Here is a 13,981-nt window from a genome sequence, read left to right on the forward strand (position 1 = left end):
CTGCAACTTTTTTAATAATCCGTTGTCATTTTAATGCATTTCCTTTTGTGGTTTCAACTTGTGAACGATTTACTTTTCCTTTTTAAAATAATTTAAAATGTATAATTGCAGTCAGGACGATGAACTTAATTAAAACTCTATGCAGAAGAATGGCTGTTGTGATTGTTATACTGTATTTTATATTATTTATTCATTGTCATATTTTCTCAAAGTGACAGAAAGCTAGTTTTGTCCAGGATATTAAAATATATTACAATTATTCAAATGAAAAGCAGCTAATATTAATTTGTAAAGTTTTCTTAAGATGTTGTATAAATAAAGTGCATTAAGATGAACACTATTTCCCTTTGAGGTTTAAGATCAAGTATATCAGTTTTGTATTTTCACTTGATTACATGTCCTTTTTTTTGTAACGTTACAGCAATGGAATTGAAGTAATTGATGTTCAAATTAATATTACTTAATAAAAAATATGTGTGCTATTTTTAACAGCAATATTTACACTGCCAGGGGTCTTTGCCCGTCTGGTCCCTCTCTACAGCCCACAGACACGCCTCCTCTGTCGAGTCCGACCTCCGCAATGCTCCGCCTCTCCAAAGATTTTACCCTCTCCTCCTCCTCCTCCTCCTCCTCCTCCTGTTCTCCAGCCATCGAATAAACTTCAAAGCCCACTTCACAATCATTTACAGCCGTCGGATTTATGTTTTAACACCGAGGGATGCTGTGAGGGGAAAGCATCTGAAGTTAAGCCGGAATGCAGAAGTGTTTACCGGCTGAATCCTGAGACGTTAGCGGGGAGATGCGTTCATAGCACACGGTAGGAAACTAGCCAAACTATCCCTATTTTTCCTTCTCTTCGTCGCATGGACAACCAAACAATCACGGCCTGTTCCTGCGGTAGAACGTTTTTAGTTTTCTGTATTCAAACACTACTGTGTTTTATGGTCAATAAGGTTGAAAATCAGTGGGTGTAGCAGTGATTTTGGTGTTTATTTTTTCGTAAATTAACGCAAACTTTCCCGAAAACCGCAAACTGAAGTTCAGACCTTTGACGTCACGTCCTCTGGAGACAGAAGACACCGCTCTGTCTCATAACACAAATAAATAAAAACAATAAAAAGGCATTTGAAGCAGTTTCATTTAAAAGTCTTGAAGCAACCTATTTAAAAAGATATATTCTATTAAAGGTGCATGTCAATTAATTTCTACGACCTAGGCAATGTCTTCCACTTCCAGTTCATTTATTTAGCTCTAACCTAAACTATAAATCTATTATCAAAATACTTTCCCATTAATATTCTATTAGTGGAACTCGACAACTGATATATACATATATAATCATAAACAAACATTTCTGATAAAGGTTCTCTTGAATTAGTATTTAAAGAATTTGAACTTTGATTATGTACTGAGCAGGACATTAACACGTCGCTATTTGACTATCTCTAATTAATCTCAAACGTAATTTATAGGATTTTCTGTACTGCAATTAATTATTGGCTAACATTTGCTACTTTATATTGTATTTATATATCGTTTTTAAAGTGTAATATTTATAGTGTTCTTGAAATGTACATTTGACACTGGAAAACTAGTGGTGGTTAAAAAAAGTACCTTTATCATGTAGCTGTTATTTTCAGTGCACAGTTATTCCACAAAGTCTATGTTATGCTGGTGTACGTAACTTGAAGATGCATGTTTCTATAAAAGAGTTTGTAATTTCACGAGGGATGGGCCTTGTTGGTTCTTAATTAATAAAAAAAACCTAAAATTGCCATCATTTAATAAGCAAAACATTGTACACAATGTACAGTATGGTGTAACTGTTTGTGTACACTGGTGTGTTACAGGTACACCACTAGAGCTCCTCTGTTCTCCTGCTAATTGAAGTGGTAAGTTTGCCCCCCTCTTGTTTTTTCTGGGTAGTTTCAGCATGACTTGACATGTAGAACAGAGTCTTTACAGTAGGTGGGATTTTTACGGGAAACTAAGAGGTTGTGAACTTCAGTTGGATGTCTGGTTTGTAGGGACATAAACAACCTGCAATAGAGGAAAGAAGACCTTACCATAGCCAGTCTTTGTGATGTATAGTCGATTTTTAAATGAAGTCAATCTTTATTAAGTTACCTATTTTTGCGTATTTTTTCTTTTTACATATATACCATTATTTCCTTCAGTGCCTGGCAATTCAATCATGGCTCGAGGTTGCATCTGCTGCGTCAAATACATGCTCTTCCTCTTCAACCTGATTTTCTGGGTAAATATTTCACACACTCAGCCAGAAACCTATACTAAACATCATGAAAAGATCAGAATGCCAGCAAAAGTGTTTTATTATCAATAAATCAACAGGAAGTTTGTGAGTTTCCTGTGTTTGTGTGTTTTAGTTGGGTGGGTGTGGGTTGCTGGGTGTGGGCGTGTGGCTATCGGTGTCTCAGGGCAGCTTTGCCACCCTATCGCCCTCCTTCCCGTCGCTCTCTGCCGCAAACCTCATCATCACACTTGGTACCGTCGTCATGGTGACAGGTTTCCTGGGTTGCCTGGGGGCCATCAAGGAGAACAAGTGTCTGCTTCTGAGTGTGAGTATACTACACTACCCATGGTGCATCAGTCATGGTTAAGCTTAAAATGAACAATGTTTTGGATTGATATGAATGCAACATCAGTGCATCCTGCTTTTACCTTCTCCGGTTGAGTTTAAAAGACACTGTTCTTTTTTTTCCTCCAGTTTTTCATCGTTCTATTGATCATCCTCTTGGCAGAACTTATCCTCCTCATCCTGTTCTTCATCTACACTGACCAGGTAAGACTCCCATGAAAGAACATATGTATTTAACAAATCATCTCATGCTGTGGGTGAGCGTGACCACCTCTTTATCTCTGTTTGCCCAGGTGAGTGAAAATGCCAGACGGGACCTGAAAGAAGGCCTGGTGTTGTACAACACTGATAACAACGCTGGCCTGAGGGATGCATGGAACACCATACAGGGAGAGGTATACTATTTACCATTGCCATTTCTTTAATTTCTTTGTAACTGAATAATTTGCATTGCTTAAAGTTTGATCTTTCAAATGACAAACTAGACTATGACTTGTTTTTCTTTATGTGCAACAATGATTTGTCATTTTTACACTATGGCTTTTTTATGCCATTGAATTGTAATTGATATAGTATTTATTTATTCCTTCCCTCCTGCCTGTGCACCAGTGGCGGTGTTGTGGTGTGAACAACCACAACGACTGGTACACTGCCCTGCATGATAACGGGGTTCCTGACCGCTGCTGCCAACAGGTTTACCAGGGCTGTGGACGCAATGCCTCCAATACCTTCTGGACACGGGTCAGTGTGTTTATGTGTGTCTACAAAGTCCTTGAAGTTGTGATAAAGTTGTGTAGTTGTGCGTTTTTGTCATTTAACTAGCAACTGTCATTCTAACTGGACAGCAACCATTGATGATTGCTATTATTACACTTGTTATTATTATTGCTTCTTCTGGTTGAAGTTTGATTCAGTTGTTGGGTGTGCATTGCAACATGCATGTCCAAATCTAATCACAGAAAATCCATCTTAAGACATCACTTTATCCACAAGTAAGGACAAGAAAGAAGACAAGAATAGTTTTAAAACAGTTTCAATGTTTTATTTTACTTTTGACAAACAAGGTATTCATTGAACATAAGCAAAAACATATTATTGTCTGAAATATGTAAAAAAGTCACAGTGTGTTTGCTTTAAACTTGATACTTTTTCTGATTAGCCATTTGTTTTTTATTCCTAAACGCTGTGGATGTGGGTTTTCAGGGTTGCTATGAGAAGGTGGAGCAGTGGCTGGATGATAACAAACACCTTCTGGGAACAATCGCCATGTGTTTGTTGGTTATACAGGTAGGCAGATCTTTGTCGAAGGCTGCAAACGGCACTTGTGTTTTAGTATTGTAATAACATTAAACAGACATTAAATAGTATGTATGTTTTCATCGTAGTTTTTGTCGAAAACAATTAATAGGATAGTACATAGAAAACATTATTTTATGTCAAAAGTGTCTTAAAAAACACATACGATTGTGTGAAACATTTTTAATACATACTGTTTCATAGAAAAATAAAAAGTAGTAAAGTACAAATCTTTATTTTTCTCTTCTCAACACGTTTCTTCTTTTTCCAGCTCCTTGGTATGGCTTTCTCGATGACACTTTACCAGCAAATCCACAGAGCCGGGAAGAAGTATGAAGCCTGATCGTCCCAGAGTGTTAAAATTGGTTTCATGAAAGAGTTGTCACGTGTACCACTATAGCCTTACATCTCACATTCTCTCTGTCTATTAAAGTAGTATTCCATGTGTTAGTTTTTAAAAATCATACTTTAATGCATGTTTTTATGTGTAGTATTTGCAAGTTGTCTCTGACAATTCAACACAAGGAAAAAGACTGGGAAAAGGAAGTGGGGAGAATTTATTTGTATGGGTTGTTAAGCTATGCCTGTGAACACATATATGGTGTGTACATTCAGATAAAACAAGCATTGTGTACTAACATGTTCAATAAAAGCACTCTCACATTTGTGATGTTTTTGATACTACATTGAAACACGTTATATTATGTTGAAAAAAAGGTCATATGGTAAATTGAAAATACCAGAAAATTAACGTATATTATGTTCAAAAGGCATTGTATAGTATTTGGAAAGAATAGGAAGTATAACACGTCGGAAATATCCTAAAAAACGTGATAATATAGTATGTCAATAAAAAGTCACAGTATTGTTTGTCCAAATGATCAGGAAATGTCCAAGTATAGTTTGTCTGGACAAATATATGACGTATGTACATAGTGTACTAACACGTTCAATAAAAGCACTCTTCACAGATCTGATGTTTCTGATAATTCTCATTACTTTGGTTTTCTGGTGGTTTTAGTATCAGCCTCACCCTGACGGTCATACAGCAGCTCTGAGATTGCAAACAGATAAAAGCAGGGTGAGCATCAGGTCGTGTCACACATTAACAAAGGTCACATCATGCCGATCAATTACCTGTGTGATCACATTACTGGAAATATTTCTCCTGTTTGTGAAGTGATAATGACACTCCTGTAGTCGCTTAACAGCTGAATGAAGGCAGGCTTTGCACTTCATTAATGAAATAGAGATGGATGAATAGAGAGGCAGATTTTAACATGACATTTATCTAAAAACAGTAAAAGATTATTCGCCATGGTCACATTCTTTGACAGGCAGCAAACACAACAACATCTTAGTCACAACATTTTGGGAAATACTTCTTTAAATGTTCCTAATGTCTTCAACATGAGCCACAGCAAGCGGCTGGTTATCTTAGATGAGCAATACATTTAAAGTTTGGGAAAGCCCAAGTTATTTCCAAAAATGTCACTTGTTGTCTTATGGTTACAAGTCCATAGTTTTGTCATTATCAACCACAATGTTTCCCTTGATGACGACGTAGCGGATCAGCTCCTGATGTCCTCCCAGCTGGTAGATCAGATGCTCCCATCTGCAACACAATTTAATAGAAGATAATTCAGTTTTTTTCCAATAGATTTAATTTCATATGACCAAATGATTCCAAATCAATGCAACATTTTTTTATTACACAGGACAAGTAAAACACACCTACATTTTCTAGATTTGGGTGCTGTTTCTTTTTTATATTAATATTTAATGAACATTAAGTATGTTTATATCTAACTTTACTATGTAGCAAACACACAGTGTCCCTATGCTCATAAATAATAAACAGGTGTGTGTAAATCTTGACTTTAGATGTACCGTGTGGTGTTGAGGACCAGCAGGTCTCCATGTTTGTCGACTTCCAGGGAGCCGTGTGTGTGGGAGCAACCGAGGGCGTAGGCTGCGTTGATGGTGGATGCAGCCAGAGCCTCAGGCATGGACATCCTCATGTTGACACAGGCCAGGTGCATGACAATTGGCTGATGGAGGAGAAGAGGCAGAGAGAGGTCAACACAAAAAAACACAGCATAGAAGAGTTTTAACCATTATGCAACACTACTCACCATGGAGCAGCAGTAGGCGTTAGGGTTGAAGTCGCTGCCCAGGGCAACGATAACTCCAGCTTCCAACATGTCCCTGGCTCGAGGCTGGGGCAGCCTAAACACACACACACATTTGTCAAAAAAATTGAGTGTGGTTTTAACCATCTATATTTCAGGTCTCCTGACTAGGAAAACCTACTTGGTAATAAAAACACTGATGAGATGAAAACCAAATACTAAATTTGCTAAAGTTTTTACTAAAGTATTTGAGTAAATATACTCAGTTATTTTCCAGCGCTGGTGATACAGTACCTTAGGATGTAAGCTGTCGTTGGCAGAAGGACGGCGGAGGTTCTCGCTGTTGCCATGGCATCGATCCCTGGTCTGTGACCTCCTCCAGGTGACTGATGGCTGAGGCTCCGAGCTCTGCACCCAACTGTCTCACACACACACACACACACACACACACACACAAATGATGAAAAAAATCATTATTTTAGTGCTCAAAACCTTGTGCAGTTTAAAGTTGAAAGAGAAAAACAAATCTCTATGTTCATATGTTATTCATCATTAAAGCAAGTTAATTAGACAAATGTGACATTAAATAGATTCTATAATTGTCATGACCCAGAAATATCTTTGAAGTTTTGGTATGATGGTCTTGAGCTCAAAAAATGATTCACTATTTTCACATTTCCCCTTCTTTCTTACAGCATTGTATGTCAAACACATATACACAAATCACCAAAATGTTGACTTTACAACATAACTGAGAAAACAAATTCCATGAATATGTAGTTATGTTCATGGAATGTGAAATAAACTCTATAGATCACCAGACGTGAAGTCAAACAGTGGTTGAATCTGAGCTAATAAGCGGTTAAAATGTTACAAATGCTATTTAAACTATTTGTGGGTAGCATATTCAACTACAGTTTTACCAATAATAAAAAATACAAGATGTCTAAGATGGGAAGTTTCTCTTTCTTTATAGTGGCCAAAAGAGAAAAAAAAAAACCTCTGTGCTACCTGAGCAGAGTTCATGGGATGTAGTTCATCCCCATGGAAGTTGATGTTCAGGCCCATGTCTTTGCCGGCCTGCAGGATGCGGCGAGTGGAGCTCAGGTCGAACACTCCCTGCTCACAGAACACGTCGATGTTGTCCACTCTCAGAGTCCCTGCAGACATCTGCTCCTTCAGCTTCGGCAGCTGCACCTGCAGGATGTCCTCTGTGGCTTCCTCTACTGTTTTCCCTCTGAATTAAAGAGAGATAGTGTGAGCTGGAGAGAGTTATTGTCAGGTGAGGTGAAATGGGATGTTGATTGGCTTCTTCACTTGGGCACTGCATGGGCTCCACAGTAGGTTGAAGAGATGTTGATGGGCAGGGTGCGTCTGGCCTCCTCGATCACCTGCAGCATCTTCAGCTCCATCTGCAGATCCAGGCCGTAGCCGCTCTTACACTCCACCAGGGTGGTGCCCGCTCGCTGCATCCGGAGCAGCCTGCTGCTGAGGGAGGAGAACAGCTCAGAGGGGCCGGCAGCCCGAGTGTGCTGCACCGTGAAGTGGATCCCTCCGCCGGCCCGGTGCACGTCCATGTAGGAGGCGCCTGCCAGCTGCAAGAGTTATGAGCAGATCAGAATAGGTTATACGTTTTATACTCTATCCCAGGAGTAATTGGGATTTGTGACAGTTGCTCCATTTTAAAATGAATGAATACAAGTTAAATACATTTGTTTAAAAATAATATAAGCAATAGAAATGAAGATAAAGTGTTTAGTAGATAAAAGGATCAAAAATAGAATAGAGTATTAAAAAACATAAAGAAAAAAATAAAATATACATCGTATTGAAAATGATAGACTGTCATGTTGTGATGAGTGACGGTGGTAGGCACGTCATCTTAATTTCACCTCCAGGCCTAGTCAAAAACACATTGTTAAACATATTAAACACAAAGATTTACCTTCATTGCAAATTCATGCACCCTGTCACCAGCCCAGACTGGATGTGTGTGAGCGTCCACCAACCCTTGACAACATCAAAATACAAATCACACATGGCATGTATTTGTAGAGAAACTGCAAATATACCACTGCCCTGTTAAACTTAACATCTGTCATTTCCTTACAACTGTAAATAACAGATGCACTTTGCACCATGTGATTGTAAACTATTTCATATGGTGTTAAATCTCTTTTCTTTCTGATGAAATAAATATCGAGACTAACCCAGCTTGATCTGCTACTCATTTTTGTTAATTCAATTTATTTAAGTTGCATAAAATTGTACCAAAATATTGGATCTAAAACACCAGCTTCAAAGATATACCCTCCTTTTATACTTTTAAAGATACCAATTTTAAAACGTAAAATGTCTGACTTTTATTGGAACCCAAATGTATAAATTGGCAGAATCTTTTATATATTTTACTTATATCATTCTTTAGCAGGCCACAATGTTTGTATTACTCTTCTTACCTGACCCTAAAAGTTACTTATTGTACAATTTATAATATTTTTGTACTATGAAACATATTAACTGCAATTTTCATTAAAAGAAACTGGAACATGTATGCTGCATATAATGCATATCCTCAAAACTGTTGAAAAGACCCCTAAAAACTTGCATATTAATCTGCCCCGAGCTGATACTCACCAGGCAGGACACACATCCCGGTTGCATCAATGACCTTATCAAAGGTCGCTCCTGCATACTGCTCTCTGATGGTCTCTGCCGGCCCCACAGCTTTGATCAGCCCGTCACTGGATACAGAGTTTCTTTAATACCATCTTCAAGCACAGCTTTAATCTGAACATGCACCAAGTACCAGAGGTGGGAAGTACATTTACTCAAGTACTGTACTTAAGTAGAATGTTTAGGTACTTGTACTTTTCTTGATTATTCGATTTTATGCTACTTTATACTTCTACTACATTTCAGAAGCCGAAATTGTACTTTTTATGCCACTACATTTATCTGACGGCTTAAGTTACTTTACTGATTCAGATGAACTAATAAAAAACAAGTACATTATTTAATACATGATGTATAATTATAGATCAACATATCAGCAGTGTTCTTTATTTAAAAGATGAACCCTCAGGCAAACATGGTGTTCTGCCCCACTAGTGGTAAGTTAGTTGTAACATAAAAAAAGTAATAGTTGTATAAAGCACATATATTCCCTCGCTATGGTAGCATGATCATAACCACAAGTCTATTTTTTTATTTAATAAAACTAAATTTAACAATATGTACATTGTGTTTGCATTTCCCTTTGTTGGTGTCATTTTGTACGTTTGTTCATTTGTATTAGTTTGCTATTCCTGATGTTTTATTGAGCTGTAAATAAAAAATAATTTCCTTAATGTAGAGTAAACTCTGTGATTAACATCTTTGTTAACATACATTAATAAAGTGAAATAAGATGAACGGTAATGGAAATGTTCCCCGAGATTTGAGCGATCCAACATTTTCGCCCCGGTGTAATAAGTCACTACAGCTGGGTCGAGTGTGACGTTTTTTTAAACAATCAAACCTGCAGCTCAAATAGGGCTGTGCCGACACACAGTTTGCAGGTATTAATGGAAGTTACACATGTGAGAATGTAGATTTGCTTCATTAACCTTTACAAGATTTAACAGGTGACCAACTCATGCTCGACATAGTAAGGAGAAACCTCAGATGCTTACCTTCCTATCACTATGCTTCCATTTTCAAGCACACAAAAATTTGGCATCTCATGTTTAGTCATGAACTTCTCTCCGTTGTTGCAGATCAGAACCACCTGTTTGGCATTTTTCACCAGAAGTCTGTAATTTCTGGACATGTTTAATTCCTTCAAAGTAGACGCTAAGCTTCAGAGTGACTGGCTTCAAACAAGTTGGGGAAAAGGCAAATATTTGCAGAGTTTAAAGTGCACGGAGACAGGCGGTGCCTCTGTCACAGACATCACAGAAAACCCATAATAAATTACAGAAGGATTTACATAAGCTGCTTCTGTTACATTTCACATGCAAGAACCACAACAACCACGTTTAAGAAAGGTTACAATAATCATTTTATTGTGTCCGTATTACAAAGTCACAACATAAAAATTGCCTCACAAAGTAAAAAAAAAAAAAGGAATATTCAAAACTGCTTGAAAAATAACCTAATCCGCAGGCGTTCATTTGTTTCACATGGTGAAAACACAAACACACATCAACTTAACTATGAGGTACAATCACACAACAGGGCTGGGTCCTCTTCAACATCACTCCCTCATTTCTCCATCTTCCTCTTCCTCTTCAACACCTCGGATGTACAAAACATTATTGCACCTGGGGGGTAAAAACACTGGTTAGAACTCTAGGCTGGCAGAAAGTATGCACAGGGAAAATTCAGAAGAACAAAAGTTTGAATGTGTGGTGCCTTCCCTTACATCATTGATTTTTAGAAACATGACATGTTAATTATTAACACAGGTTAGTTACAGTAGTTAGGAATCTTAAGCCATAAAAAACTGAATAACCCCCCCCCACAAAAACAGCTTTTTGAAGGCATTTATATGTACTGCTGCGTTGCATCAAAAACCATCATCTTAAATTAAATATCCTTAATGAAACAATATTCTAACTGAAGAATGAGAATCTAGTTGTGGAATGAAAATGGAAAGATGTTTTAGATTCATACCTGATAAGCACTTCACCAAGATGACCTGCCAATGCTCCATCCACAAACTCCTCTGTGTTTGCCAGCTGTCAGGAAACATGTACATATAAACAGGTCAAGAGAAGCATGTATTTGAACGGTTATGGTTGATACTAAAGATACAATATTGATATAAAAACCTAAGACATCAAGCAGACGAGAAAAGAGCTGTCTCAACTAAACTAAAATGCAGAGGCAGAGATGGCTGCATCAATGTGATGAACATAGAGTGTTACTAAAACAGCCCATGAAAGTATATTGTGAAGTATCTAAAAGATACTACTTTCCTGAGTCAGGTGTGCAGGCAGTACCACACACAATATGTAATGTTTTGTTGCCTTGGAGAACTGCAGGATTTTTTATTCGGCCGTACAATCAATCAGAATTTTTTTGAAATCACAACTTTGGCTCTGAGCGATGATAGCACATATCTGTGTTTAATAAATAACATCTGTAATGAAACAAAGCATATCCAATAAATTGTTCTCACCTGCATATTCATGTATCCATCCACTGACACCAGGTAGCCCTTATACTCCATACCCCACTTCAGTTTCACCATCACTGGCTTTCCTGTCAAACCGTTCAGGAATGGTTTCGGGTTCAGAGGTAAACTCTATGGAGGAACAAATATGAAATGGTTACTATATGCTCATTTTGGCTGTGTTAGTTGATTACACATACATAATGTGACACAGCTTCTGCCAGATTTGTACCTTAGTATATAATGTGATAGTAGTATAGAAGTAATGTATACATAAAACAGCTGTTTGAGATAATGTAAGGCAGAACAATTCTTATTTGTTCTTCATCTAAAATGCTTTTCTAATCATGTTTTGAAATGTACTGAAAAACAGCAGCCAGTCAATGTGTACAGGCAGAAAACCCAAACAGACAAAGGCGTTTTTTTGTGTTATAAACCTTAAATCAAGTTAGTGTTTGAGTTGAAGAGAGTTCTGCAAAGTACTATTTTTTACTTTTATTTCTTAAATGCACTATTTACATTTTCGAGTTTTCAATGGAGTTTGGTGTGTCTCTCCATAGAGATCAGGCCAAACACAAACAAAGGGTCGAAACATTTCACAGTGATATTAACTTAAACTGCCGAATAAATAAACAATCGGCCACATTAATCTTTGCCTGTTTATTTATTACATTTTACACACAATGTAAGTAAAACGGGGGATTCATTCATTATCGTGAAGTCATGAATGAGTAGCTAACGTAGCTAATGCTAACTAGCAAACACGCGACTATCTTTGCAAAGACAATGCCATAAAATATCTAAAGACTGAAAAAACAAACATTTGTAAGAATAACTCACCATTTCTGTTCTACTTAATGCTGTCTGGGAATGAATAAATGTGATGATTGTTCGTCACCACACGTTTATACTTCGCACAGCTGAGAAGCACACGCTTTACCGCCAAACCGGAAATACAACGTTGTGACATCCGGGGACTCTTCTTGATTTTACACAATGCCCCCTGGTGGTGGGAGGGGAACACTGGCGTATCAACAACTGAATGCTCTTTTCTGTGTGGTTTATTCTTTAAAATAATCAATTCAAAGTAATGTTGGTACTATTGCAGACAATACCATAGTTGACCGTTATAGTATTATGTATTTCATAATTAGATTACTGTTGCTATTGTATTTATGTATGGAAAGTGGACTGCTACTTGGAGAGGTCCCAGTTCACCTCCTAGGCCCTGCTGTGGTACCCTTGAGCAAGGCACCGGACACCTCCAATCCCCCCTCCCCATTGCTCCCCGGGCAGATTACTGTTGCTATTGTATTTATGGTGAGAGACGATGAGGACTTGGGTGACTCATGTTTAAAGTGAAAGACCAGGTGTGTTATTTCATATTGCATCATGATAAAATGCCCTAAAGGAAATTCTTTTAAAATGTGTCATATGATTGAATGAATGTTGGGTCCAAAGCAATGAAGTAAAACAATTAATCTTCTGATGTATATCAAGCGTCACTGGTAATATCACTCTCAGCCCTAAGCTGAACCTCTGTACTTGCAACAGCTGCTCTAGAATGTTTCACTTTAACATGAACCAATAGTTAATATATTAGTATTAAACTCAATAATGTCCTGACTTTCATGTCAGGGTGGTGCTGGCCCTCTGCAGTTATTTCTCTCCAGGCTCAAACTGTCTGAAGATTTCACTCGTTTTTCTCCATTGAGGCATTCAACTGTTACTAAAGGATCCAACAAGTTCAAACCTGATACTTTGAATACAACTTACATCCGACTTCCAACGGTGAAGGGCTGGGTTTTTGTCAGAAAATTCCTCTGAAATTGCACTAAAGCTTTTTTTGGATGTTTCAAATACTTGTGCCCTTACATCATTTAGCCTATTTCTTTTCTCTCTCCTTTTGAGATGGCCTACGTGTCGGTCACTGTGTTAGTTATGGCATGATAACAAAGTGTGTGTGGTTGTATGTTGAGAGCAGGGGCAGAGCAGTGGTAAGGGGTGGCAATGGCCAAAAGAAGATCATAAAGAAACAATCGAAGGCCACAAAGAAACACAAGATTTTCACAAAGCGGATTAAATTGACCACAAAGAGAAGATCATTTACTATAAAGATGCACAGAACAGCCAGTAAGAACCAAAACAGACTACATAAAGATGCAAAAACAGTAACAAAGTCATGAAAAACTTGCTCAAATAACCAAAAGATTATCACATTAGATGTAAAGCAACCACTAAGACTTGGTATTGTCGTTTGGAGGAAGACGGCTGTGTTACTGAGCAATTGGATCATTCCAGTCTGATACCAGATATCTCTTTGAAGTCTGCAGAGGAGAGCTAAGAATCAAAGATAAAACTGAAAGGGCCTGTGCGGTGGATGATCTGCAGGAAGTGTAAAGCATGGGACTCACAAACCTCCTCAGCTGTGTGCAAAATCCACTTTTGCTACAATGTTCAACTATGTCTGTATAAGCCTTATATAAAATGTATAGTTAATCAATAAAATGCAGTCTACAAAATGTTTGGCTATTGCTTATATACTTATCTTTACAAATACTGTATCTCTTTTTCATCAGAAAGATGGATTAAACATCATCACATCAAACTCATTCATCTCAACCATTGTTGCTTCTGTATTTGTGTGCAGGCATGTTAACATAATAACTGTATATCTACAAATGTTTATTTATTTTTTCTTTATAACTTCACTTGAAATTGTAGTGTTAATTTTGCATCAGAGTTCTTATTCATAAGTGTATTGCACATGAGAATGTACAAAAATAGGATTTACCA

The 13,981-nt window shown here is 37.6% G+C and overlaps 3 protein-coding genes across 3 annotated transcripts; 1 reads left to right on the top strand and 2 right to left on the bottom strand.

Annotated features, from left to right (window-relative positions):
• The first annotated feature begins 612 nt into the window (after positions 1–612).
• Positions 613–4,867, top strand: LOC134879214 (tetraspanin-9). Its single transcript, XM_063905579.1, has 9 exons — positions 613–817; positions 1,851–1,892; positions 2,178–2,257; positions 2,388–2,579; positions 2,729–2,803; positions 2,893–2,994; positions 3,209–3,340; positions 3,803–3,886; positions 4,167–4,867. Exons 3-9 carry the CDS (start codon positions 2,195–2,197, stop codon positions 4,236–4,238), a joined length of 720 nt encoding a protein of 239 aa, XP_063761649.1. The 5' UTR covers positions 613–817; positions 1,851–1,892; positions 2,178–2,194; the 3' UTR covers positions 4,239–4,867.
• amdhd1 (amidohydrolase domain containing 1) lies at positions 4,434–9,966 on the bottom strand. Its single transcript, XM_063905578.1, is given in 10 exon segments — positions 4,434–5,510; positions 5,786–5,946; positions 6,031–6,124; positions 6,322–6,391; positions 6,394–6,445; positions 7,039–7,264; positions 7,345–7,622; positions 7,973–8,037; positions 8,665–8,771; positions 9,702–9,966. Coding segments are annotated over 10 exon segments (1,296 nt in total). The 5' UTR covers positions 9,839–9,966; the 3' UTR covers positions 4,434–5,404.
• Positions 9,967–10,051: 85 nt separating this feature from the next.
• Positions 10,052–12,182, bottom strand: snrpf (small nuclear ribonucleoprotein polypeptide F). The gene is made up of 4 exons (XM_063905580.1): positions 12,026–12,182; positions 11,192–11,317; positions 10,684–10,748; positions 10,052–10,331 (listed from the first exon to the last, which is right to left on the bottom strand). The coding sequence occupies exons 1-4, from the start codon at positions 12,026–12,028 to the stop codon at positions 10,265–10,267; spliced, it is 261 nt and encodes an 86-aa protein (XP_063761650.1). The 5' UTR covers positions 12,029–12,182; the 3' UTR covers positions 10,052–10,264.
• Between the last annotated feature and the right edge of the window lie 1,799 nt (positions 12,183–13,981).

Source organism: Eleginops maclovinus, chromosome 17, assembly GCF_036324505.1.
Source record: "Eleginops maclovinus isolate JMC-PN-2008 ecotype Puerto Natales chromosome 17, JC_Emac_rtc_rv5, whole genome shotgun sequence".
Taxonomy (NCBI): Eukaryota; Metazoa; Chordata; class Actinopteri; order Perciformes; family Eleginopidae; genus Eleginops; species Eleginops maclovinus.

Bases quoted from the DNA above. Each gene is read 5' to 3' on its own strand.
- LOC134879214 (XM_063905579.1), top strand. From the start codon at position 2,195: ATGGCTCGAGGTTGCATCTGCTGCGTCAAATACATGCTCTTCCTCTTC. The intron at 2,580-2,728 runs GTGAGTATACTA...TTTTTCCTCCAG, and splicing joins ACAAGTGTCTGCTTCTGAGT to TTTTTCATCGTTCTATTGAT. The intron at 3,341-3,802 runs GTCAGTGTGTTT...GTGGGTTTTCAG, and splicing joins CCAATACCTTCTGGACACGG to GGTTGCTATGAGAAGGTGGA.
- snrpf (XM_063905580.1), bottom strand. The intron at 10,749-11,191 runs GTGAGAACAATT...GTTTCCTGACAG, and splicing joins ATGGATACATGAATATGCAG to CTGGCAAACACAGAGGAGTT. The intron at 10,332-10,683 runs GTATGAATCTAA...TTTACCCCCCAG, and splicing joins CTTGGTGAAGTGCTTATCAG to GTGCAATAATGTTTTGTACA.